Source organism: Mobula hypostoma, chromosome 12 (genome assembly GCF_963921235.1).
Source record: "Mobula hypostoma chromosome 12, sMobHyp1.1, whole genome shotgun sequence".
NCBI lineage: Eukaryota > Metazoa > Chordata > Chondrichthyes > Myliobatiformes > Myliobatidae > Mobula > Mobula hypostoma.
The window spans coordinates 88466564-88493284 of record NC_086108.1 but is presented as its reverse complement, the minus strand read 5'-3'; the positions used below and the strand labels follow the sequence as shown (position 1 = coordinate 88493284).

Here is a 26721-nt window from a genome sequence, read left to right as displayed (position 1 = left end):
TGACAGTGACTGGGGGGTGGACTTGTCAGTTTTTGAGTCAACTTCCATGGAATAACCTTTTATTTTTATTTTGTTCTTGTTTTCTCTTCTAGTGGCAACACTATTCCTAGGTATTTTACTAATAAATTCGGCACCCAGTAAGTGGCCAGTAAAGGTATTGGGTGGTTTTGTTGGATGGGAATTCCTTGTCCACATTCTGTTTAACCTGATCTTCTGTTTTGGAAATGGAGGTAAGGCAAAGTTTAGAATTTGTTTCTTTTCCCTCAGTTATTAAATCTAATAATTGTAGGAGGAGGGATGAAATGATGCAAACTAACTTTGGATTCTCTTCTCTTGTTTTTTAGCAACTTGTAGTTGCAAAGACACGAAGAAAGTGGTAATTATTTTTTTAACTACTTGCCTGTAAATGCTGTATTTCGTAAGAAATTAAAATTCAAAACTGGCAACTGTAGGTTAGCAATCCACAGAAGAGATGCTTGGATTTGGAGATAATGAACAAATTAAAACTTGTTCAAAGTCAATTGAAGGTTGTAAGACGCATTCTGTGTGCAATATATCAGAAGTGCTATAGATTGAAGTGTTTTCTTAATTTGAACTGTAATTCGCCAAGCAGTCCTTTGTTGTACAACAGAGGATTTTAGCAAAAAGTGTTGCATTTCCAAAGTATTTGAGTGTACTCTTATTTTGATGTGTACATGTTAGTAAGGATGAGAGGAAGGAACCAAAGACACAATGTCAAAAGTTCAGATCTGTAGGTATACAAAATTCACGTGAAGGTATTATTATTAAATTTTAAAAAATATTTTGGGATCTTGGGGTTCATACCATGTATGGAAACAACAAATCTTATTCTAAAACCATTAGTGTAGCCATCTCTGGATTATTGTGTCCAATTCTGTGCACCACATTTCGGGGGCGGGGGGGGCGGGAGTTGTAAAGATCTACAGCACATTACAGGCCCTTCGGCCCACAATGTTGTGCTAACCATCTAACCTACTCTAGAAACTGCCTAGAATTGCCCTCCCGCATAGCCCTCTATTTTTCTAAGCTCCATGTACCTATCTAAGAGTCTCTTAAAAGCCCTATTGTATCTGCCTCCACCACTGTCACCGGTAGTCCATTCCACACACCCACCACAGTCTGTGTAAGAACATGCCTCTGACATCTCCCTTGTACCTACTTCTAAGCACCTTTCTTAAAAAAAAAACTATGCCAACTCATGTTGGCCATTTCAGCCCTGGGAAAAAGTCTCTGACTATCAACATGATCAATGCTTCTCATCTTGTACACCTCTATCATGTCACCTCTCATCCTCTGTCACTCCAAGAAGAAAAGGCCAAGTACACTCAACCTATTCTCATAAGGTACGCCCTCCAATCCAGGCAACCTCCTTGTAAATTTCGTCTGCACTGTCTATAGTATCCACATTCTTCCTGTAGTGAGATGACCAGGACTGAACACAGTACTCCAGGTGGGGTCTGACCAAGGTCTTGTATAGCTGTAACATTATCTCACGGCTCTTAAACTGAATCCCACGGTTGATGAAGACCAATACATCATATGCCGCCTTAATGCAGAATCAACCTGCGCAGTAGCTTTGAGTGTCCTATGGACTCAGATTCCAAGATCCCTCTGATCCTCCACACTGCAAACAGTCTTATCATTAATACTAATTCTGTCATCAAATTTGACCTACTAAAATGAACCACATCACACTTATCTGGGTTGAAGTCCATCTGCCAGTTCTCAACCCAGTTCTGCATAATACAGATGTCCCACTGTAACCTCTGACAGCCCTCCAGACTATCCACAACACCCCCAACCTTTGTGCCATCAGCAATCTTACTAACCCACCCTTTTAGATGAGATTTAGCTGGGATTTTTATAGTTGGATTACAGGAGGTTGTAAGGAAATCTGAAGAACTTTTTTGTTTTTAAACTATTTTCACAGTCAGTGTAGTCATGGGGTAAAATCCATCTATAACATTTTGTGGGAAGTTGGATCAACATCTGAAAGATAACTTGCAGCACTTGAAGTGGAAGGCGACTTGAACCATTACTTTCCTCCTTTGTGGAGCTTGCACAGTTTGAACAGTCTCCTATAACCAAAATATGATAATGCGTCCTAAAAGAATTCTCCTCTTCTCAGTCCTTTAATCAGAATTGGGGAAAATTCTGATCATCACCAAATTCCTCGCCATGTTTACAAACACACATTCTTTGGAGGTCTCTAGGATGATGATCAAGTGTTTGAAACTTTCTCCAGTTTTGCTCCCTTCCAGTGTGAAAATGCTGATGCCACTTTGTTGATGTTATAATACTTGTCTAAATTGTGATCAATTGATAGAGCTTTAAACGTGGGGCTTTTTTATCTGCATAATAATACAATTCTCCAACTAAGCCATAAGAGCAATTGGAAGCCTTTGAAAACTTTGATTGGACAATAATTTCTGAGAATGCTTACCAATTCCTAATTTGAGCAACATTGCTAACTATATGTTTTCAGAAGGATTAAGTGTTTTGTTTTGTTTTCACAGGCGAAGCCCTTCTTACTCGTATTTATGGTGTACCTGTGTGGAAACTTGGCATTTCTGATAGCAGTCCTTGTGGGAATTGGCCAAACATAACATTTCATTTTGCAATGAAGACAGTTACGGATCCTTACTGGTCACTGGCTTGGTATCATGAAGACTTCAACATGAGTCATACCCCAACTAAACACTTGAGCCAATTTGAAAAGTCTGATCCTGGTTTTTACGATTGTTTATGGTTGCAGAAAGATGATTATTAGCCTGTCAAGATTCTACAGTGAGCTAATGAATCCCACCTTTTTGAAGATCAAGAAGGCATTTAATTATCACACCCATGAATTTGTATATCAGAATGTCTTACAAAGAATTGTAAGTAATTATTATATGCTTTTTGTTTTTAACTCTTAATATACTCAACAGGATGGTGATGATGTCATGGGAGGAACCGATGTAAGCTCCTAAAGCAAACTGAAATAGTATGACTGTCTTAAATTCGTAGTTGTGAAGCCTTGGCCCTAGATGAAAGATGTTGCTCATTGAAGCTAAAACAATTGTGAAGTGATTCAGAGTACTAATTTACATCCAAAGCATCTACTGTGGTTTAATTGTTAATTTTCCTTCACCCTTTGCCTAATGGCTTCCTGGACTAAATGATTCAATGATTTGTAAACATGGGTGTCTTGGCCTTGACTTTGAACACTAGAACAAAGTCCCTTCAGCTCTGCAGTTGAGCAATATCACTCTCTTGTTGCTCAGGGTGGATGGATTACAATGTAATTTCAAAGTGACAGTTCATCTGCATCATTACTTTTGATATTAATTACGGAAGCTCCACACAATGTTGACTTTCAGAAGCAATTAACTAGATCGTGCATATTTTGGATCAAAGAGCCTGTGATGTAGACTACTATGCCTGAAATTAAGCCTTGTATCTGATAATTATCTTGCTATTGTATTGTACAAAATAAACATTTAAGATTTTTAGCAATAAAAATTATTCTCTTTTTTTTCATTTTTTAATATTCTTCATGTCCCAGGATGTCTCGTGTTCAGATGTCTCCATTTTAACCAAAACTGATTAGGCGAAAGATTAGTAACAAGAAGCAGAGCGCACTAAGGGGGAGATTTTTAAGCATGGGGATTACAATGGCAAGGTGAAATAATACAGAGGAGTGTGCTTCAACACAACAGGAAATTAGTGTGGAGGGAGTTTAGAATAAATATTCCTATGGGGAAATTCTGGTTTGACTGAGGTTTGTGTACAAAATAGTGATACAGTAAATATAGATTGTATATATCCTAAGCAACAATTTTTTTCTCTTCATGGACTAGCAAGTGTCTTTATTTTTTTCAAAAGAAAACTGGCTTAGAAACCAGGTAATATTATGGTCCAAATATCCACTTGTCTCCTCAATTTATAAAATTGGGTAAAATATAATGCAATGACATTTTGCACAAACCATGATGTTATAAAGCTGGGTATATGCTGTAAACTTGCACATATTCCAATTTCCATTCCCTATCTGTTCATGTGTCTGTCTAAATGCCTTTTTAATGTTCTTTTTGCATATACTTCCACCACTGTCCTAGCTGTGTATTCTGTAACTTTTTAAATTGCCTTGTAAATTATTCCTCTTCTCACCCTACCCCCCCCCCCCAAATCTTAAAACCATACCTTCTACTATTTGACATTTCAATTTTGGGGGAAAAAGACTATCTACCATGCCTATGTCTCTCATAACTTTATAGACTTCTCAGGTTGTCCTTCAGTTCCAGTCCAGAGGATATCAATTCAAGATTGTCCAACCTTTCCTTGTAATTAATATTCTGAAATTCAGGCCTGTCCAAGGCCTCCATTCTTGTATCATGGCAAACGGAACGGCACACAATGCAAATGTGCTCTAAAATCTGATGGATGAAAGTCGGTCATGAATATGTAATAGTGATAAGTGTATGGAGTTACGACCATTAGACATGGGAGCAGAACTGGGTCATTTGGTCCATTGAGTCCTCTCCACATTTCAGCATGGCTGATCCATTTACCCCTCAACCCCATTCTCCTGCCTTCTCCCTGTAACCTCGCATGTCCTCATGAATCAAGAACCTATCAACCTCCACCTTAAATACACCCAATGACCTGTCATCCATAGCTGCCTGTGGCAATGAATTCCACAAATTCACCACACTCTGGCAAAGAAAATTCCTCTTCCTATCTGGTTCTAAAGGGACATCTTTGTATTCTGGGGGTTTGCCCTGTGATCCTAGACTCCCTCATTATAGGAAGCCTTTCAATCTTGGAATCATTTTCATGGACCTCCTTTGAAACCTCTCCAATACAACACCACCTTTCTTAGATGAGGAGCCCAAAACTGCTCTCACTGTTCCAAGTGAGGCCTCACCAGTGCTTTATTAATCCTCAATATAACATCTGTGTTTTATATTTTAGTCCTCTCAAAATGTATGCTAACATTGCATTTTAGACAATTATGGACCAGTTAGACTGACATCAGTGGTGGGGAAGATGCTGCAGTCAATTATAAGAGATGAAATAGTGGCATATTTAGATAGCAGTAGCAGGATAGGTCCGAGTCAGCATAGATTTACGAAGGGGAAATCATTCTTGATAATCTGGAATTTTTTGAGAGTGTAACTATGAAAATGGACACGGGAAAGCCAGTGGATGTAGTGTACCTGGACTTGCAGAAAGTCTTTGATAAGGTCCCACATTGGAAGTTAGTGGGCAAAATTGGAGCACATTGTATTGGGAGTAAGGTATTCACATGGATTGAAAATTGGTTGGCAGACAGGAAACAAAAAGTAGGGATTAACGGGTCCTTTTCAGAATGGTAGGCAGTGACTAGTGGGGTACCGCAAGGCTCGGTGTTGGGACCGCAGCCATTTACAAAATACATTAATGATTTAGATAAAGGGATTAAAAGTAACATTAACAAATTTGCAGATGTCATAAAGCTGGGTGACAGTGTGAAATGTGAGGAGGATGTTATGAGAATGCAGGGTGACTTAGACAGGTTGGGTGAGTGGGCAGATGCAGTTTAATCTGGATAAATGTGAGGTTATCCAATTTGGTGGCAAGAACAGGGAGGCAGATTACTATCTGAATGGTGTCGTTAGGAAAGGGGGAAGTACAACGAGATCTGGGTGTCCTTGTTCATCAGTCACTGAAAGTAAGCATACAGGTACAGCAGGCAGTGAAGAAAGCTAATGGCATGTTGGCCTTCATAACAAGGGGAGTTGAGTACAGCAGCAAAGAGGTCCTTCTGCAGTTGTACAAGGCCCTGGTAAGACCCCACCTGGAGTATTGTGTGCAGTTTTGGTCTCCAGATTTGAGGACGGACACTCTTGCTATGGAGGGAGTGCAGTGTAGGTTCACTGGGTTAATTCCAGGGATGGCGGGAATGTCATATATTGAAAGATTGGAGCAACTGGGCTTGTATAGACTGGAATTTAGAAGGATGAGAGGGGATCTGATCGAAATATATAAGATTATTAAGGGATTGGACACACTAGAGGCAGGAAACAGGTTCCTGATGTTGGGAGAGTCCAGAACCAGAGGCCACAGTTTAAGAATAAGGGGTAGACCATTTAAAACAGTATTGAAGAAAAACTTTTTCACACAGGGTTGTGGATCTGTGGAATGCTCTGCCTCAGAAGGCAGTGGAGGCTAATTCTCTGGATTCTTTCAAAGAAAAAGTTAGATAGAACTCTTAAAGATAGTGGAGTCAAGGGATATGGGGAGAAGGCAGGAACAGGGTACTGATTGTGGATGATCAGCCATGATCACAGTGAATGGCGGTGCTGGCTCGAAGGGCTGAATGGCCTACTCCTGCATCTATTTTGTTACCATTAACTCAACCTGTAGTTATCCTTAAGGGAATCCTGCATGAGGACTCCCAAGTCCCTTTGCACCTTGGATTTTTGAATATTCTCCCAGTTTAGAAAATAGTCTATGCTTTTATTCCTTCTACCAGACTACATGACCATACACTTCCTGACACCATTCCTTCTGCATTTCCTTGTCCATTCCCTGCTTCCTCAACACTATCTGCCCCTGCAGCATTAGTAATGATCTTTCAATCTCTTTAGCCACCTCTTTCAGAACCCTGGGGTACCGTTCATCTGGTCCAGGTCACTTGTCTACCTTCAGACCTTTCAGCTACCCAAACAACTTCTCCCTAGTAATAGCAACTGCACTCACTTCTGCCTCCTGGCACTTTTGACCTTTTTGCACACTGCTCTTGTTTTCTACAGAGTAGAATGATGTAAAATACTGACTTAGTTCATTTGTCATTTCCCTGTCCCCCATTATTACCTCTCCAGTGTCACTTTCCAACAGTCTGATATCTATTCTCATTTCTCCTTTACTCTTTATATGGGGGGGAGGAATACTTTTTGGTGTAATCTTTGATATTATTGGCTAGCTTACTTTCATATTTCATCTTTTCCCTCCTGGCTTTTTATTTTAGTTGCCTTCTGTTGGTTTTTAAAAACTTCCCAATCCTCTAAATTCCTACTAATTTTTGATTTAATATGCCCCTCTTTTGCTTTTCTGTTGACTTTGACTTCCCTTGTCAGGATGATGCAACTGTGACTGAGTTTATAATACTACTTTAGGATTTATCTATCTTGCGCCTTCCAAATTGCTCCCAGAAACTCCAGCCATTGCTCTGTGCTGCCATCCCTGTTGGTGTTCCCTTCCAAGAGACTTTGGCCAGCTCCTCTCTCAAGCCTCTATAATCCCCTTTACTCCAGTGTAATACTGATATATCTGGCTTTTCCCCCTCAGCTTGCAAGGTGAATACTATCACATTATGGTCACTGCTCCCCACCGCTCCAATCCCCCCCCCCCAAGAGTCCCTTTACTTTTAAGCTCTGTGATCAATTCAGGTTCATTGCACAACACCCAAACCAGAATCGCTGATCTCCTAGCTGCTCAAAAAAAGCCATTTCATAGGCATTCTACAAACTCTCTTTTGGGATCCAGTACCAACCTGATTTTCCCAATCTACCTGCATATTGAAATCTCTCATGACAATTGTAACATTGCCTTTTTAAACATGTCTTTTCTATTCCCCATTGTTATTTGTAGCCCACATGCTGGCTACTGCTTTGAGAAAGGTATATAACTCCCATCAGGGTCTTCTTGCCCTTGCAGTTTCTTTTTTGTACCCCCAAGGATTCTACATCTTCCACTCCTATGTCATCTCTTTCTCAGGATTCGATTTCATATCATTCTCTCTGCTCACCTGCCTGTCAAGACGCAGTAAATAATTGTGTATTTTTACATAACAAAATAGGCTCGAAGGGAAAAATGGCCTACAATTCTTATTAAGCCCTGCACTTGTAAGGCTAAGAGTTGATCTAATCAAAGAATTTACTGTAACGAGAGAAATTAATAGAAATAATTACATAAGACATCTTGGGTAGCATTTCAGAATGCATGCGGAAGTAGAATGACATTTGGGGTACTGATGGGTATTTGAAAGTGAAAGATCTGAAGAAAAGGGGAAATAATAGAGGCAATCTGTCTAGAATACAGCCCTTTGCTGTGGAGGTTGTGCAGAAAATTGCAGGGATGTGTATTTAAAATGAGATATGAATCCATAAGATTTAAAGTAAAGAGTAAAAAATTAAAAGCAAATGAAAATTACCATTGCCTTCTTCTAAGCAGTATTTTTACAAGATGGGTGACTGCAGCCATTATCAATACTCTTCAAAAATCGTCTGCCTGGCTTCAGTGGTTGCATAACCAGGACGTGAGGTGCACCTGCTGCTCATATGACCGTCCACCACCTACTCATGACTTCACATGAGCCTGATCATTTGGGACGGAGCCTAAGCAGGTGCTGCATCTTGCCCAAGGGTGACCTGCAGACCAGTGGAGGGAAGGAGTGCTTTACACCTCCTTTGAGAGAGGCATAACTCCAACCCGCCATCTTGCATTATAACTGGGGAAAAAGTGATGATGTGGCAGAGTTCAACTAGGGATCAAGAAGAAGGTGAACAATGGGGTGCAAAACTGGACAACAAGCAAAAAGCATTGTTAATGGGCTGCATTACTATGGAAAAAAGATGGATCTGGAGGAGGAGTAAATGGGGTTGAAAATGTATTTGCTGTTGTTATTCCAAACAGATTTGGCAGTGACAGTGATCTGAAATTGTAGAAGTTCGTACTGAGTACAAAAGGATGTAAAATGTCTTGAGAAGAATCGCTATTCCTTGAACTTAATTAGAACAGCTTAGTGGGCCAAAGACAGGGATCAAAGTTTGAAGTAACTTTATTATCACATACTGTATATGTCACCAGATATTATCCTGAGATTAATTTTATCACAAGCATTCACAGAAGGACAAGGAAGTACAATCGAATCAATGCAAAACTACACACAAATGAAGACTGACAAACAACCAACGTGCAAATGAAGACAAAGAGAAACAAACAAGCAAACAAAGAAACTGATAGATGGATAGAGAAATAAATAATAAATAAATAATTAAAAATGTGAGTTGTTAGAGTCCTTGAAAGTGAGCCCATAGCTTGTGTTGAATGCGAGTGACGATGTCCACACGGGCTTAGGCGCCTGATGGTTGAAGGGTAATAACTCTTCCTGAATCTGGTGGTGTGGGATCTAAGGCTCCTGTACCTCCTTCCCAATGGCAGCAACGTAAAGAGAGCATAGTCCGGATGGTGGACTCTTTGATGGCAGATGCTGCTTTCTTGTAGCAGTGCTCTTTGTAGATGTGCTCGGTGGTGGAGAGGGGTTTCCCTGTGACGAGTTGGGCTGTATCCAGCAGTTTTCCATAGTCTTTTCCGTTCTTGGGCATTGGTGTTCCCACATCGGGCTGCGAGGCAACCAGTTAAGCTACTCTCTGTTCTGCATCTATAGAAGTTCATCAGAACCTCTGAAGGAGTGGAAATGCAAATTAAAATTATAATGAAATGTCAGAATCATGCATAGTGATTGAATGGAGGTGTTCTGTGTAGCAATGGCCTACTCTACAGTCCATCCCACCAACTCTGAGAGTAGCCAATAAGGGTTCCAAAAATGTGTATAGTTAGTGCTTTACCTGGGTACGATATTTGGAGCCTTATGGTGAGAAGAAGGCCAATACTTTGGAAGATTAGTATATTGTCATTAAAGGTGATAGGGCGAAAACTAAGAGATCGGGTAATGAAACTGACACTGGTTTATACTGTGGTAACGTCGGGGGTAGTGGATTTTTTTGAGAAGTAGATTGAACTGCATGCAAAACACATGAATATCTCAAATAAAAAGGTCACAGGAAATATTCTGCAGTTCAGCCAGCATTGGTGGAGAAGTTATCACTCAACTATTCCCACAACCTACGTATGAACTCACATTCAAGGATTCTTCAGTTCATGTTCTTGATATTTATTGTTTATTTATTTATGTATTATTATTATTATTTCTCTTTTTCTTTCTTTTTACACATTGGTTGTTTGTCACTCCTTTTGGGTGCAAGCTTTGATTTTATTGTGTTTCTTGTACTTACTGTGATTGCCCGCAAGAATATGGATCTCTGGGTTGTGTATGGTGACATATCTGTACTTTGATAATCAGTTACCTTTGAACTTTGAAATTAATGTTTTGATTGATCATTTGCATTTCCTTAATATTTACAAATCAGAGTCAAGTTTATTGTCACTGACACAAGTCTTGAAATTTCTTGTTTATTGGAAGCAGTACACTGCAGGTATACTATAATCACAATATAAATCAACAAATTAATTAATTAATGGAGTAAAACAGGAATAGCAAGCTGGTGCTCATGAGTTCATGTCCCATTCAGAAATTTGATGGCAGCGAGGAAGAAGTTGTCCCTAAAACTTTGAGTTTGAATCATCAGGTTCCTGTACCTCCTCCGTGATGGTAGAAAGGAGAAGGGGACATGTCCTGGGTAGAGAGGGTCTTTAATCTTGAACCTGGGTGATCTGCAGTCCCCACTGTGCTAATTTTAGACAATAGACAATAGGTGCAGGAGTAGGCCATTCGGCCCTTCGAGCCAGCACTGTGATCATGGCTGATCATCCACAATCAGTATCCAATTCCTGCCTTATCCCCATAACCTTTGATTCCGCTATCTTTAAGAGCTTTATCCATCTCTTTTTTGAAAGCATCCAGAGATTTGGCCTCCACAGCCTTCTGGGGCAGAGCATTCCATATATGCACCATTTTAAAGATTGCTATACTTTTTAAATGACTTCAAAGTTCAAAGACTTGAAACAAGGCTTCTCACAGCAGTACGGCTGCAGATTTCAGCTGTAATTGATCTGAACGGGAATATTTGATGATTCCCTTGGGAGCTGTACACAAAAAATCACCACACTCGTTGATAATTAATAATGTAGGACTATAAAACTGCCAAAACCAACTGTTTATTGCATCAATACACACAAAATGCTGGTGGAATGCAGCAGGCCAGGCAGCATCTATAGGAAAAGGTACAGTTGACGTTTCGGGCCGAGACCCTTCATCAGGAAGTTTATTTCATCTATTAAAAGTGTGACAAGAATACACATCGATAAAGATGTTAGCTGTCTTGGGCTGGCACCAGTGGGATCAGCAGTTGGTCTGCCACCTGTCTTCAGGAGAGAGAGAGAGAAGGAAAACAATGGAGCAGCATTTGGAGATGTTAATGAAGGGAAGGAGAGCTGTCAAGGTCGGCTCCCCCTTTGAACCCTGAACTGTTTGAAGTGATGGACAGGCGATACCCCAGCAGGGGGATAAAAAGGGACAGGTTCACTAAGGCAAGGACACACACGACACCCGAGATAACGAGACCCTGGAAGCGGTGCGTCTCTCACAAGTCGGTGGGAAGCTTTTGGACGGCTGGTCGCGGGATCAAGCCATAGACGCTCAGGGTGGAAAGGCACGATCGGTGGGAACCTGGTGTGTGTCCACCCTTGCCTGGGTGCCGGGTTCACTGCAGAGAAACGATCGTATCTGGAAACGGAGGGGTCACGGTCGGTGACCTCAGATGACATCACAAAGGGCTCACCTGAAAGCTGACTGTGAAGGTCTGTGTGGAAGCCGTTTTGAATATTCATTCATTTTTGCTCTCTCTCTCCTTCCCCCCACTGTCCATCGCCACGGCAGCGATTACTGCGAACTGAACTGAACTGAACTAAATTGAACTGAACTTTGTGTCACTTTGAAACTGGTCATTTACCCCTAGACAACGATAGAGCTTGATTGATCCTGTTATCTTAATTCTGTGTACATGTATGTTTATCATTGCTGAACTGTTGCATTCATTATCCTTTTGATTAGAGTACTGTGTTGCTTGTTTCTTTAATAAAACTTTCTTAGTTCTAGTAATCCAGACTCCAACTGAGTGATCCATTTCTGCTGGTTTGGCAACCCAGTTACCGGGTACGTAACATAAGGTTGAGACTGCCATTGACATTGGCAACATAAGTTACTCATTGTTTCTTCTTCTTGCTAAGGTGAACCACTACAATCTACATAATTCCCACAGTGTTCTTGAACAGGGAAATTTTCAAGACTTTGATTCAGCAGAGATAAAGTAAGCACGTTGTGGTTATTGAAGGAAGTGGCTCACTCACTTTATTGTTCTAGGTGTCAGAGATTATAGGCTTGGTAGGTGCTGTGGGAGTTGTCTAAGTAGCATAATTTGGAGATGGTACAAATTTCAGCCACTGTATAGGGGAGTGGAGAGAATTCATACCTAAGATGGTGAATGAGGTGCCAAACATGTGGCCTACTTTGTCCTGAATAATGCATGGCTTCTTGAGAGCTGTGGGAGCTTTCCTCACCTAGGTAAGTGGAGACTGTTTACACTCCTGACCTGCTCCTTGTAGATGGCAGAAAGACATTGAGACATCAGGAAGTGAGACATTCTCCACAGGACACACAGCTTCTAACCTTCTCCTATAATCATAGTCTTAATGTGGCTGTTGCAGTTGAGTTTCTAATCAGTTGAGGCCCCCAGGATGTTAAAGGTGGGGAACTCAGTAGTGCTAATGCCATGGAATGTCAGTGATTAGATTCACTATTTTTCAAGATGATCATTACCAAGTATTACTGTGTTACTGTGGCAGCTATAATATCTACCACCTATCAGTCTGCATTTTAGCGATGGGATGCTGTGTGGCCACGGTACTCAGACCATGGAGGGTGTGACTGTTTTAACTGCTGCTTGGGGTGTCAATGAAGAGCACTGTTTTGTTCTAGATGGTGTCAAGTATACATGAAGTGCAGTCATCCAAGCAAGTAGAATGGATTCTATCACACTCCTGCATTGTCTCAGAAGTAACGGGTAGACTTTGAAGAGTCAGAAGATTAATCAAGTGAGAAGTCTGCCTTCAATGCACTTTTGTGATTACAATATCAATGTAATAAAAACAAAGTGTTGCAAATACTCGGTATGTCAGTGAACATTTAATGCTTCCCTCCTACACAGATGACTGGCTTGATGAGTTCTTCCAGCATTATCTTTGCGTTGCTGCTTGCTTGATCATTTAGTTCTTCCTGCCTGTGAAGATTTGCTGTTAAATAACTGGAACCCCATTTATGTAAATACAAAGCCTTTTCAAAGCAACACACATAGAAGTTGCTGGTGAACGCAGCAGGCCAGGCAGCATCTCTAGGAAGAGGTGCAGTCGACATTTCAGGCCGAGACCCTTCGTCAGGACTAACTGAAGGAAGAGTGAGTAAGGGATTTGAAAGTTGGAGGGGGAGGGGGAGATCCAAAATGATAGGAGAAGACAGGAGGGGGAGGGATGGAGCCAAGAGCTGGACAGGTGATAGGCAAAAGGGATACGAGAGGATCATGGGACAGGAGGTCTGGGAAGAAAGACGCGGGGGGTGGGGGACCCAGAGGATGGGCAAGGGGTAAAGCAACACATCTTGCTACTCCAAATTATGGACATCTGCCTCTGACTCTCAATCAGATGGGAGGTTCCAAGAAAAAGTTATTGAATTAAGGTTAATAATTGTTTGCAAAGAGTCTGATGATTACAGGCTATTTTTAAAAATGCCTTTGTATTCTCTGGTCACTGCAATTGACCCTTTACTTTTAAAAACTGAGTTCACCACCCCACCTAGACTTCAGTGGAATTTGTTCCTCTTCACAAACGCTGCCTGACTAGTTGTGTTCCTCCAGCATTTTATGTGTGTTGCTCTGTGTGTTAGTGAGTTAACACGCATGTTAGCATTACACGTCGGAGACCTTTCACTGCAGTGAGAAAGATTAAGAAAAGTTTTGAGAGAATGACACATTTTTGCTTGACATGTTTTCATCATGATTTAGAGCTTGTTGTGGACCATGTTTAAGATGCAATGATGTAGCTGATGTAAAATGGGGATTAATTCCTGTGGACAAAGTTCAGAATTCACTAAAATCCTTCTTGATCTAAATTAAAGTTTTTTTAAGGTCAAAACAGGCCACATAAAGTGGTTGTTGCTACTCCCGGCAATGTTTTGAAATTTAATTTTATGCCCATTGTGTGGAAACCACCTTGCAATTCAGGAAATTACATTTTAAAAAATGCAAGTAACTGTACTGGAAATCATGTATAAACCAGAAATTGCTTAAACTACTTAAGTTCCAGGATGCTTCATCAAATCTGGGAAACAGAAACTTGTCATTCAGGAAGCAGACAACAGGAATTCTACAGATGCTGGAAATTCAAGCAACACACATCAAAGTTGCTGGTGAACGCAGCAGGCCAGGCAGCATCTCTAGGAAGAGGTACAGTCGACGTTTCAGGCCGAGACCCTTCGTCAGGACGCCTGAAACGTCGACTGTACCTCTTCCTGGAGATGCTGCCTGGCCTGCTGCGTTCACCAGCAACCTTGATGTGTGTTGCATTCAGGAAGAAGTACTTTGGCCCCCTGGTAGCGACAGCTAAGAAGGATCCGAGTGACTACTTTTCTTATTTGCAGGCAGTAGGGAAATCTCTCTGACGCCTCCGCAATTGGAGTGATCTCCTTTTTTGAAATGGTACAGTTCTGGTGTCTTTGATATCTTCTGGCATGCCCTTCTCTTGCTAGATGTGCGAGATGAAACTATAAATTTGAAATTTAAATTACTCTTTGCTTTTGTATCTCAGCAGGGAATCCAGTTTACTTCCGAAGCGTTTTTTTTGTTGTATCAATTGCATTTGGTCGTTCAGTCTTCTTACCGTTCTGGAGCTGGTAGCAAAGCGTCACCTATAGTCAATACTATAAAGTGCAGCATGCAAAACTGATGAAACTTACAGGAACGATTAGAGCATAGCAATGACTGGTTCAAGTAAAAACGTATTCCACCACTGCTTTAACCCTCAGCAACACACACACACACACACACAAAATGCTGGAGGAACTCAGCAAGATTTGTGTATGTCACTCAGGATTCTTAGCATCTGCAGAATCTCGTGTGCTAAATTTTTGAACTACAATTCCCAGAGCCCCGGCAAGCCGCGGCCGATCGCTTCCGGTGAGGAGCTTCCGGCCCGTGTCCATGGCAACAGCATTATTTACAGGACAAGAAACCAGGGTCTGTACTGCAAGCGGATCGAGAGTGATAAAAGAAAAGATAGAGGGAGAACAAGGGAGTAACGTAGAGAGCAAAAGACAGATCGACAGAGACAGATGGCGAGAGTGTGATAGTAGAGGGAGAGAGAGAGCGAGGAACTGAGTTAGAGACGCAGTTAGAGATAGTGATAGAGGTAGAGAGATTAAGCAAACAAGCAAACTTCATTGAAAGTGATAGCGCGAGTAATAGAGAAAGTAAAGGGATTAAGAAAGAATAATAATGATAAAGGGGTATTAAAAGGTGTGGTGCGTGGATATTTAGAGAAAAAGTGATTACTGCAGATAAAGAAAGAAGGAAAGTGACAGGGCGAGTGCAAAAGAACAGATTACTGGAGACCTGCAGAGGGAGTGTGGTAGAGAGAATGCAGTGGTTCGCTGTGCATTAGATAGAGAGTGAGTTAGAGGACAAGGGGGAAAACTCCAGTGGATAAAGCTCAATAAATTTTAGACATAAAGGTCATTAAAATGAGACAGGCTTGCTTGAAAGAAGAGGAGATAATATTATAAAATCTATGACAGATAGGAAATATATCAGAGGTTATATGAGAAAGGTGTACAACACAATATTGAATGATATTTAGAAAATCGAAGAAAGGGGAACATAAAGTGACGGTTTATTGAGAAAGTATAAGTGATAAATACACAGTGTGTAAAGAATAGAGGTAGAATGAATATACAACAGAGAGGAGAAAGACAAAGTGTGCTAGGGATATGAATATACAGTTTATTTGAATGATTGATACTAAAAAGTATAGATAAAGAAAATAATATTGACAGTAGTCCACAATGACAACTCCAGTGGTCCAGGCTCATCATATTTTTGGGTTTCAAAGCTCTGTTGTCAATAATGTTTTTTATTTTGATGATCAAAGTATAATATTCCCTTCTGGGAGCGGCTGTGTGCGTTACAACATTGACCAAAAATGGCAGAAATTCATTACAGGTAAGAAGTATTTTTAACTTGGGAATGTTTGAACTTAACCAGCTGAAAAATATAAAACAAATGTTTCGATATTCAGCTACTCACAGGAAAGCAATGTTCAATCAAAATGTCAGAATTTATTTATGCCTCATTTGTCTCCAGTTAAAGATCATTTCGCTGATTTCCAATATTCTGTTCTGTAATTTATTCTGAACCCCTGTGTAACATCCAGAATTATTGAAAAAATAGTCTTCTGATTTGTAGTTCTCATGCACCAAGGGGAAATTTCTATGGATTAAACTGAACAGAATACTAGAGAAACAAATGATTGAGCAAAAATGAACACTATTTTCTAGTATATTTGATTACAACATATTGTTTCAACCTGATGTTTCAACCATATTGATTGCCAGCCTAAGGACCACAAAGTAGAAACATAGAAACATAGAAAATAGGTGCAGGAGTAGGCCATTCGGCCCTTCGAGCCTGCACCGCCATTTATTATGATCATGGCTGATCATCCAACTCAGAACCCAGCCTTCCCTCCATACCCCCTGACCCCTGTAGCCACAAGGGCCATATCTAACTCCCTCTTAAACATAGCCAATGAACTGGCCTCAACAGTTTGCTGTGGCAGAGAATTCCACAGATTCACCACTCTCTGTGTGAAAAAGTTTTTCCTAATCTCGGTCCTAAAAGGCTTCCCCTCTATCCTCAAACTGTGACCCCTCATTCTGGACCTCCCCAACATCGGGAACAATCTTCCTGCATCTAGCCTGTCCAATCCCTTTAGGATCTTATACGTTTCAATCAGATCCCCCCTCAATCTTCTAAATTCCAGCGAGTACAAGCCCAGTTCATCCAGTCTTTCTTCATATGAAAGACCTGCCATCCCAGGAATCAATCTGGTGAACCTTCTTTGTACTCCCTCTATGGCAAAGATGTCTTTCCTCAGATTAGGAGACCAAAACTGCACACAATACTCCAGGTGCGGTCTCACCAAGGCCTTGTACAACTGCAGTAGTACCTCCCTGCTCCTGTACTCGAATCCTCTCGCTATAAATGCCAGCATACCGTTCGCCTTTTTCACCGCCTGCTGTACCTGCATGCCCACTTTCAATGACTGGTGTATAATGACACCCAGGTCTCGTTGCACCTCCCTTTTTCCTAATCGGCCACGATTCAGATAATAATCTGTTTTCCTATTTTTGCCACCAAAGTGGATAACTTCACATTTATCCACATTAAATTGCATCTGCCATGAGTTTGCCCACTCACCCAACCTATCCAAGTCACCCTGCATCCTCTTAGCATCCTCCTCACTGCTAACACTGCCACCCAGCTTCGTGTCATCCGCAAACTTGGAGATGCTGCATTTAATTCCCTCATCCAAGTCATTAATATATATTGTAAACAACTGGGGTCCCAGCACTGAGCCTTGCGGTACCCCACTAGTCACCGCCTGCCATTCTGAAAAGGTAACCAGGTACCGTGTATATTATTAATAACGTGTGACATAAATAACATACAACAGTTTGAACTTGCAAAAGGAGCAATTATTAAAGGTTAAAGGTTGTAGCTGTATTAGTCAGTTCTACTACAAAGGCAGTTTAAAATAATCATTGCATCCATAACAACATGGTTTCAGGTGTGAACTCCTTGCGTAGAACTGGTGTGAGTTCTAACAAAGAGTTACATTACAGACCCAAACTGCGGTCAGTTGCTTTCCCACCGATGCTGTCTGACCTGTTGAGGTTTTCCTGCATTTTCCATTTTTGTTTTAGTTTTCCAGCATCTGTATTTTTATTTAGATTTAAATTAAATCCTGGTTAATTGATCTTGAGATTGACATTAATATACATTGTTATTTCAGAGTAGATAAGAGTTTCCTTGTATTTGCATGGATTCTCCTTGATCAGAGTTTCTTTACATTGGTATTCAGCACTCATTTACTAGCATTGGCAGAAATAGTGATGAAGTACCACATTTTACACAGAGATTTATAAGTTTATTTTTTTATCTGCTGTCCACTATCTTGTTCCCCTGATCTCCCACTTGCAACCCTTGTGTATTTAAGACCTGGGATGAGGTGAAACGATGTTATTTAATGAAAATGTCTTCCTTTTTGTTTTTTCCTAAAGTTAAGACTTCCCTTAAGCACAAAGTTAAAGTTCCTAAAGTTAAGACTTCCCTTGTTGCTATGCTTCTGAAATCAGCAAGTCAACCATAGCATCTGAGATGGTTCACTTTTACATTGGAAGAAGCTTTACTCTGTATACCTGAGCTTGAAATAAAAACATAACGTGCTGGAACCACTTAGCAGGTCAGGTAGCATCTGACAAAGTGATTTTGCTTAAATGCTTAACTCTGTTTCTCTTTCCACAGATGTTGCCTGATCTGCTGAGTGTTTCCAGCTTGTTTTTTGTTTTTGTCTCAGATTCCTAGTACTTGAATTTATTTTTATTTTCATTACCTAAACTAGATCTCTGTGGGATTACCATGCAACAATCTACATTTTGCCATCCATCACACCTTGGTGCTTTTTGGCTCTTAGTTCAACACCAACAGATCACATTTTCATTCTTACATTAAAGAAAATATAAAATTTTACTTCTGACATGGGGCCACATCATATCACAGTTCTACAATGTACTAACCAATAACCTGTTTTGCATTGAATACAGGTTCTGAAAAAAGCCAAGGAATATTGGCTCTTGCCTTAAGTCCCAATCGGCGATATCTGGCCATTTCTGAAAAAGGTGAAAAAGCTAGTGTGAGCATTTATGATATTCAGCATGATCAAAGTAGAAAGAGAAAGTCACTTAGTGTGAATGATCTCCAAGCCCAAGAGTTCATCAGTATTGCCTTCTCGCCGGACTCTAAATACTTGATTGCACAGTCTGGACAACCAGATTGGACACTGATTTACTGGTTATGGAAGAAACAGAAAATCATGGGTGTCATGAAAACTACTATCAATACAAACCCAATTTACCAGGTAATTTTAGTACTTCTGAACAGTAGCTTCAGCTGCCATGTTTTTGAGAAAAACATCTTTTTGAGAAAAGTGACAATTAAGTTAAACATAGATGTTTCTAACTTGTAAAGCTCTCCTTCGTAAAATAGAAGGAAAGGTTCAATAACGTGCAAAGTATTAGAATTGTCAATATATTACAGATATGTGATATAAATGATTATGGCTGGATTTTTGTCAGATTCCCAGCAAGTTATAACTGTCCATATTTGTATATCCTGAAGAATGCTCAACCTTCCAAGCATATTTCTCATGGAAGGCATAAGGTTAAACATAAACAGTAAGAAGAATTAATGCAGCCCAAGTGCTTTAATCAAACTTGGGAAAAATGACCTGGGATTTCTGTTTAGGGACATGAGCTGGTTTGAGAACAGAGGTGTTTATCTTGTGGACCTGCAAGCATAAAGAGAGAGAATTCTCATTAACATTGTTTCTTACTAACATTAGAATAGCAGAGTCCTTCTGCAACTCAAATCAAATCAAGTTTAATTGTCATTCAAACCATACATGGATACAGCTGAATGAAACAGTATTCCTCTAAGGACAAAGTGCAAAAATATTCAAAATAACTAGAAAGGCAAAAAAGAACCTAGTCACATAAGAAAACAAATTTTAGACCAAATTCCTAAGTGACAAGTCCCAAAAATTGATGGTTCCCAGCAGTCCTGCTTGTAATTCCACTGATCTACCACTGGAGGGCAGCACCAACAGGATAGGCCACCCTCAACCGAGCTCGGACGCTATGCTACAATGCAAGCTGGAGGACTGAGGCCTGGTCCTAGTTTAACCTGAGGTGACACTGCTGCCTTGCCACCTGTCTCACCACCAAACAAGGGAAGCAGGCCTGCAGCAATCAATGTCCAACATGGTCTTGCAATCGCAAAAGAAATGTCCAAGACAGTCACTCATTCACAGTTCTGCATGCCAGACATCCCACCCTGCAAAAACTCATTTCAGGGAGGTAGCACCATCAATTTGCGGGAGACTCCCGGAACTTCTGGGAGAGGTAGGATGTCTGCAATAGAGTAGCTCCTTAGCAGCTAACCAGCTAGTTTAAATAACGTTAGCTATGCTAATGAACGAATGACACCTGATAAACTTACCTCAACATGTCTTACAGTCTTAACCCACCATGGACAATAGAAAAGTCACTGTAGCAAACAGTGCAGTGAGCAACACTGTCATTATTTTTCACCCCTGTTAGGCAGGGGTACACTTTACTCTCTCTCTCTCTCTCTCTCTCTCTCACGCGCGCTCGCTCTCAAAAAAACTGATTTCCGAGATATTGTATATAATTTTCGGGCATCAGGGAGCCGCTATTAACATGCGGGAGACTCCCGGAACTTCCGGGAGAGGTGGGATGTCTGGCATGCTGCCTTCGCACCAACTCCAGTGCCTCTGACTAGCATGTAGCAGCACAGTCTCCATTCAGGTCAGCTCTTCCAAACTCAGTCTCCTGTGGCCCAATGGCTCATGTCGACCTCCCCAGCCCAACAGCCTATCTCCACCTTGCCGGCCCAATGACCCAATTCTTCTCCAAACTGCTGGCTGGCTACTCTGAACAATAACCAGCTCACTGATGTGGTGAACATGCTGTACAGGTAGTTATTGGAGTCAATAATAGTCTTACTATGTATAAAAACACAGGTAACATGGAAAAAAGCACCTTCAGTTGGCCCCCCAGAGGCGGCTGTGTGTATGTGCACTACTATCTAACTGGAAGGGGCCATATAGCCTGTGTCCTGAGAATATTTGCACAGGTCACTCTTCTAACTAAACCTTGGTGCCTCTTCAGATTCAGATTTATTTATAACATGTACATTTAAACATACAATGAAATGCTGTATTTGTATTAGCAACCAACACACACGGGGTACACGTTCCAGCAACACCATAGCATGCTCACAATGCTCTGCAGAACAACACAGAACACAACAAAATGTGTTCCTGGGTGAACATAATTTGATAGATAGATACTTTATTGATCCCAAAGGGAATTACAGTGCCACAGTAGCATTACAAGTGCACAGACATACAAATATTCGAAGAGAAGACAGAAAAAACAAATGTTACTTTAAAATAAGATGTACAAAATTTACAAGTCAACGATTGCAAGATTTACAAGATTACCAAGTTCACACCGATAAGGTGGTAGTGCAAGAAATACCGTAATATTATACAGTAACAGGTGCACATTCACACCATCCAGATAGGAAGTGATGGTAGTATTGCACAGGGTGTCTGCAATAGCAGGCTGTAGTAAACAGAACTAAACAGAGCTTAAACAGAAGTGTGATAAACAGAGGTTAATAACAGTCTTAACAGGAGAGGGGTCATCACATCCCCAGCTATAGGTTGACTAATTATAGAGCCTAATTGGCCAAGGGTAAGAATAACCTCATATAACACTCTTTAGAGCAGCACAGTTGTCTTACAGTGGTATTTCACTGCATTATCAGCATAGATAGATAGAGTTACAGAATACACGTGGACTAAGATGTTAACTGTCCTGTGCTATCACCAGTGGGATCATCAGTTGATCGGCAAGACTCCTTCGAGGTGATGGGCCAGCAGTGCTAAAGCACCACCTCCCACTGGTGAGCTTAAAAACTTGGCATCTGCCTCTATCAGAGTTGTTGGTCACTTCCATCCAACAGATAGTCTGCTCTTCAGGTGTCTATGAAACTACTGAAGGGTTTGCAAAAGATGTATACACTGTCTGACTATCTGCCCCTCTGGGCATACTTGGTCCATACCCATGCTGATCCTTTCTCTACTGCCTCAGCTACAGCCCTGCTGGTTGACTTGATCTCTCTTCTAGTGAAGCCAAGGTCACGCGGCCATTCTGGAGAGTGAATGCAATAAACCCACGGCAGCCTACTTCAAATGGATAGCATGAGACCTTCCACCCTCTGTCTCTGCACTCTGATCTTAATTCTGCCTACTTGGTTAACTTGCGCTCATGGGCCTCATCGATGTTGTCTTCCCAGGGGACTGTGAGTTCACCAATAACCACTCTTCTACTGGTGTTAGACCATACGATTATATCTGGACGCAACGCTGTGAAAGCTATTTGCTCTGGAAAATTGCCTTTCCCGTCCAGGTCAGCATTGACACACCAACCATTGGCTGAAGAAAACATGCTTGATCGTGAGCCTGTGCTGTAGACCCTTGACTTGGAGCCTTCTTTCACAAGTGATATGCGATGTTCTGTGCAGCATGGGGCATGAGATAAGTTGTGCTGCAGTACTCTCTGCTCAACCGCTTCTGTTACAACTTTGAGAATGTTGTTATGTCTCCAAGTGTACATGCCGCTGGAAAGATTGACTCTGCATGCACTCAAGATATGTTGAAGTGTTCCCTTCTCGCCACAAGCAGCACACCTGTCTGTCTTATCTTCATACCAGGTGCTGAGGTTGGCAGGTGTTGGGAGCAGATCGTACGCTGCTCTGCATAGAAAAGAAATGCAGAGCGATTCCATCTGCCACAGAACATTCCAAGATAGGTGTCGTTGTTCAATACTTTCCCACCGGGTCCAAGCCCCTTGTTTGGCCAGGCCAGCTGTTTTAGTTAACTTCTTCTCCTCTTCTACCTCTCGTATTTCTTGTGTTACAAGCTCACGGCGCTCCTTACCTGTAGAAGATGACCACCACTTGTGGGTTGTCCATCCAAGTCCCTAGCAGCCTAGCTGGATAGCCCCAACCGTCTCCTTGTGCTTCAATCTAGACTCTGCCTCATCAACTGCTACACGGGCTGACCACTTCCTGCCTGATCTCACATCCAGCTGGGAGTTCTTGATGACAGGGTCTTTTGAGTCTCGAAGCATCAAGAATGATCTTACCTTGGCCACCTTGACCTTCTCAACAAGGGATTGCACTGGGACGGTAAGCTTTGTCTGGCTACTGTGGATTGCAACATTGGTGAGGCTGCTCGGTACTCCAAGCCACTTCTTCACCTACTTGTTGATCTTCCATTGTCTCAACATGGTTGATCCCGAAGGAAATTGCAGTGTCACAGTAGCATTACAGGTGCACAGATATACAGATATTAGAAGAGAAGTAAGAAGAATAAAAAAAAAGTTACCTCAAACAGTCTAACAAGAAGGGGTCATCACTTCCTTGGTTACAGCTTGACTTGTTATACAGCCTAATGGCTGAGGGTAAGAATGACCTATATAGTGCTCTTTGGAGCAGCACAGTTGTCTTCGTCTATTACTAGAAGTGCTTCTCTGTTCAGCCAACGTGGCATGCGGAGTATCCATTATCCAGAATTGCCAGGATTTTCCAGAGGGCTCTTTGTTATACCACAACCTCCAGTTTGTCCAATTTGACACTCATAACAGAGCCAGCCTTTCTAATCAGTTTATTGAGCCTGTTGACATCACCCATGTTCATGCAATTTCCCCAGCACACCACTGCATAGGAGATTGAACTGGCAACAGCAGACTGAAGGAAGAGGCTTGCATATTCCAAAGGACCTCAGTCTCCTCAAGAAGTAGAAGTGACTCTGGCCCTTCTTATACACAGCCTTTGTTTTTTGTTCTCCACTCAAGTCTGTTGTTCAGCTGCATCCCCCCCCCCCCCAGGTACTTATAGGTCCTCATCACATCTACATCCTCACCATCAATAGTAAGAGGGAGCAGTGTAGGCTTGGCCTTCCTAAGTCCATCAACATCTCCTTTGTCTTACTGATGTTGAGCTGCAGATGATTCAGTTTTCACCATTCAACAAACTCCTCCACCAGGGCCCTGCATTCATCATCTTGTCCTCCCTTTATACACCCAATTATTGTTGAGTCATCAGAGACTTTCTGAAGATGGCATGAGTCAGTGTTGTATCTAAAGTCTGAGGTATACAGAGTAATTGTCCTGGGTATGATTCTAAACTGCAACTGGTGATGAGGCTCTGACTGGGGACTTTCAGAGCTTTGGGGAAAGTGGAGTTACCCCTTAGTCATTCATTGCTCCCAGGGCCGCTCTGACCTGGAGTCGTAGCACCTGCAAGGGTTCCTGCTCAGGATACGAGTGAAGGCCAACGGCAGATCTGGCAGGTTCAGTAACTGAACATGACGGAGAAGGCGGATGAGCTAGGAACTCAAATGTCAATGGCTATAGTACAGGCGGATGAACATTTGGGAGGAGAAATGGCGATTTCTTCAGTTCGCCCAACGGTAGGCAATAGCAAACCACCATTGCTAGATATTAAAATCTATTTGCTAAGAAAAACATGGTCAAACTCACAAAATATATCACACAACAATAGCGTCAAGAAGATCTTCAAGACAATTCTGACGATGCTTCACTCGATAGGGTTGATTCTGGCCAGCAGGGGATCCCTGACCGTCATCAAACTACTGCTCATAAAATTCAAATAACACAAAAAAAAATTATTGCCACTTGGAATGTAAGAACCCTATATCAAGCAGGAAGATTGATAAATGAAATGGAAAGACTAAAGATTAACATCATGGGAATTAGCAAAGTTCGTTGGATAGGTGCTGGAACACGTTAGATTAGAAATAAAACACTAGTTTATTCTTGTGGAACGTCCCATACTAATGGAGTAGGAATTCTTAAGGATGAAAACATGGGAAAAAGTGTTTTAGGACATTGGGCAATATCAGAAAGAATGCTCCTTGTTAGATTCAGAGGACAACCATTTGATTTAGCAGTTATACAGGTATATGCACCAACAACAGATGGAACAAATGAAGATATAGATAAATTCTATGAAGAGCCTGAACAAGCAAAGAATAGATGCAGATCTCAAGATATTGTTATTGTCATGGGAGATCTAAATGCTAAAGTAGGACAAGGTGCTGATGGGAATATCATAGGAAAATTTGGACTAGGGGAAAGAAATGAAAGAGGTGAGAAATGGGTAGAATGGTGCAAGATAAATAATCAGGTCATTATGAATACCTACTTTAAAAACCATCCAAGACGCTTGTGGACCTGGAAAAGTCCAGGTGATAACACTAGAAATCAAATTGACCTTATTGCTATAAACCAAAGATTTAGAAACTCAGTGACTCAATGCAAAACATATCCAGGTGCAGACTGTAATAGTGACCATAACCCAGTATATGTCATGTAAAAGTAAAACTTAAAAAACTAAAGGAGCAAAAACCTGACCAATCCCTGACTACTTGCAATTAATTAAAGAAGAAAACTTAAGACAAAAATTTACAATTGAAGTAAGGAATAGATTTCAAAGTCTAGAAACAGAATCTGTTGAAGATGATAGCAATCATGTAGAAATGAAATTTAACTCTAAAGGATGCCTTGGTAGAATCAGCAAAGTCAGTGATTCCTAAAAAAAGGAAAAAGCACAAAGAATAAATGGATGGCAGATGAAATCAAAAATCTAATAGAAGAAAGGAGACGGAAGAAAGCAAATCCTATAGAATATATCTCCTTAGATTAAAAAGTTAAAAGCTTATGTCAAAAAGCCAAAGAAGAGTGGTTAAACCAGGAATGTGAGCAAATAGAAAGAATCCCTGTTACTGATCAAAGAAGGTTACATCAACAAATCAAGAATATCACCAGTAAAAAGCTCCTCTGTTCTTCAGGTGGATGTTTGAAATCAAAGGACGGTACCATTATTATGGAAAAAGATGAGATTATGAACAGATGGACTGAGTATATTCAGGAATTGTTTGAAGACGATTGAGGTGAAAAACCAGAAATTAAGAAAAATATTTAAGGTCCAAGTATTTTAAAATCTGAAGTTCGTAATGCAACAAATAAGATGAAGAAAGGAAAGGCAACATGTCCTGATGAATTAGTAATAGAACAAATTATCACCCTTGAAGATTATGGAATTGGAAAACTTACTGATTTAATCAATGACATTTATGAGACTGGAATAATACCAGAAGAGATGAAAAAAATCAGTATTTATCACTCTTCCTAAGAAAGCTGGAGCAATAGAATGTGAATTACATAGGACCATAAGTTTAATGAGTCATATCACCAAGATACTTCTAAGAATTTTGATGACAAGAGCTAAAATCTGAAATACAAGCTGAAATAGGTAAAGAACAATGTGGTTTTGTGAACGACAGAGGTCGAAGAAATGCAATATTGATGTTAAGGATACTATCAGAAAGAGCTATTCAAGTGCAAAGAGATTTGTTTGTTTGTTTTATCAACTACACAAAAGCATTTAATAAAGTGAAACACAATAAGTTATTTGAAAAATTACAGAAAACTCTAGAACTAGATTTGAAAGACCTCCGCCTAATCAGAAATCTGTACTGGGAACAAACTGCTGCTGTAAGAATAGATGGAGAAGTGAGTCAGTTTACAAAAATCAAGAAAGGCATTAGACAAGGATGTGTTTTCTCCCCTGATTTATTTAATGTGTACAGTGAAACAATATTACAAAAAGAAAAGACTTCTTGGGAATCAAAGTTGGCGGTGAAAACATCAATAATTTCAGATATGCAGATGACACAGTGTTAATTGCAAGTACAGAGGGAGAACTACAAAACTTAATTGATATAATTGTTGAAGAAAGTGCAAAAATGGGTCTATCTATCAATTGCAAAAAGACAGAATGTATGGTGATATTCAAAGACAAGGAGAATCCTATCTGCAGGCTGAGAATAAACGGGGAAGACATAAAACAAGTACAGAATTTTTGCTACTTA

General features: G+C 40.8%; 2 protein-coding genes across 3 annotated transcripts in view; both read left to right on the top strand.

Moving 5' to 3' along the window:
* Positions 1 to 3515, top strand: part of LOC134354983 (putative ferric-chelate reductase 1) — a 57879-nt gene extending 54364 nt beyond the window's left edge. For both annotated transcript variants that reach the window (XM_063064574.1, XM_063064575.1), the window contains exons 14-16: positions 93 to 230; positions 345 to 376; positions 2538 to 3515. In XM_063064574.1, coding sequence (XP_062920644.1) covers positions 93 to 230; positions 345 to 376; positions 2538 to 2627 — 260 coding nt within the window. In that variant the 3' untranslated portion in view covers positions 2628 to 3515. The remainder of the gene's footprint in view (positions 1 to 92; positions 231 to 344; positions 377 to 2537) is intronic.
* Positions 3516 to 15898: 12383 nt separating this feature from the next.
* Positions 15899 to 26721, top strand: part of cfap57 (cilia and flagella associated protein 57) — a 92108-nt gene continuing 81285 nt past the window's right edge. The window contains exons 1-2 of the mRNA XM_063065027.1: positions 15899 to 16055; positions 18719 to 19032. Of these exons, the coding sequence (XP_062921097.1) occupies positions 15899 to 16055; positions 18719 to 19032 (471 nt within the window). The remainder of the gene's footprint in view (positions 16056 to 18718; positions 19033 to 26721) is intronic.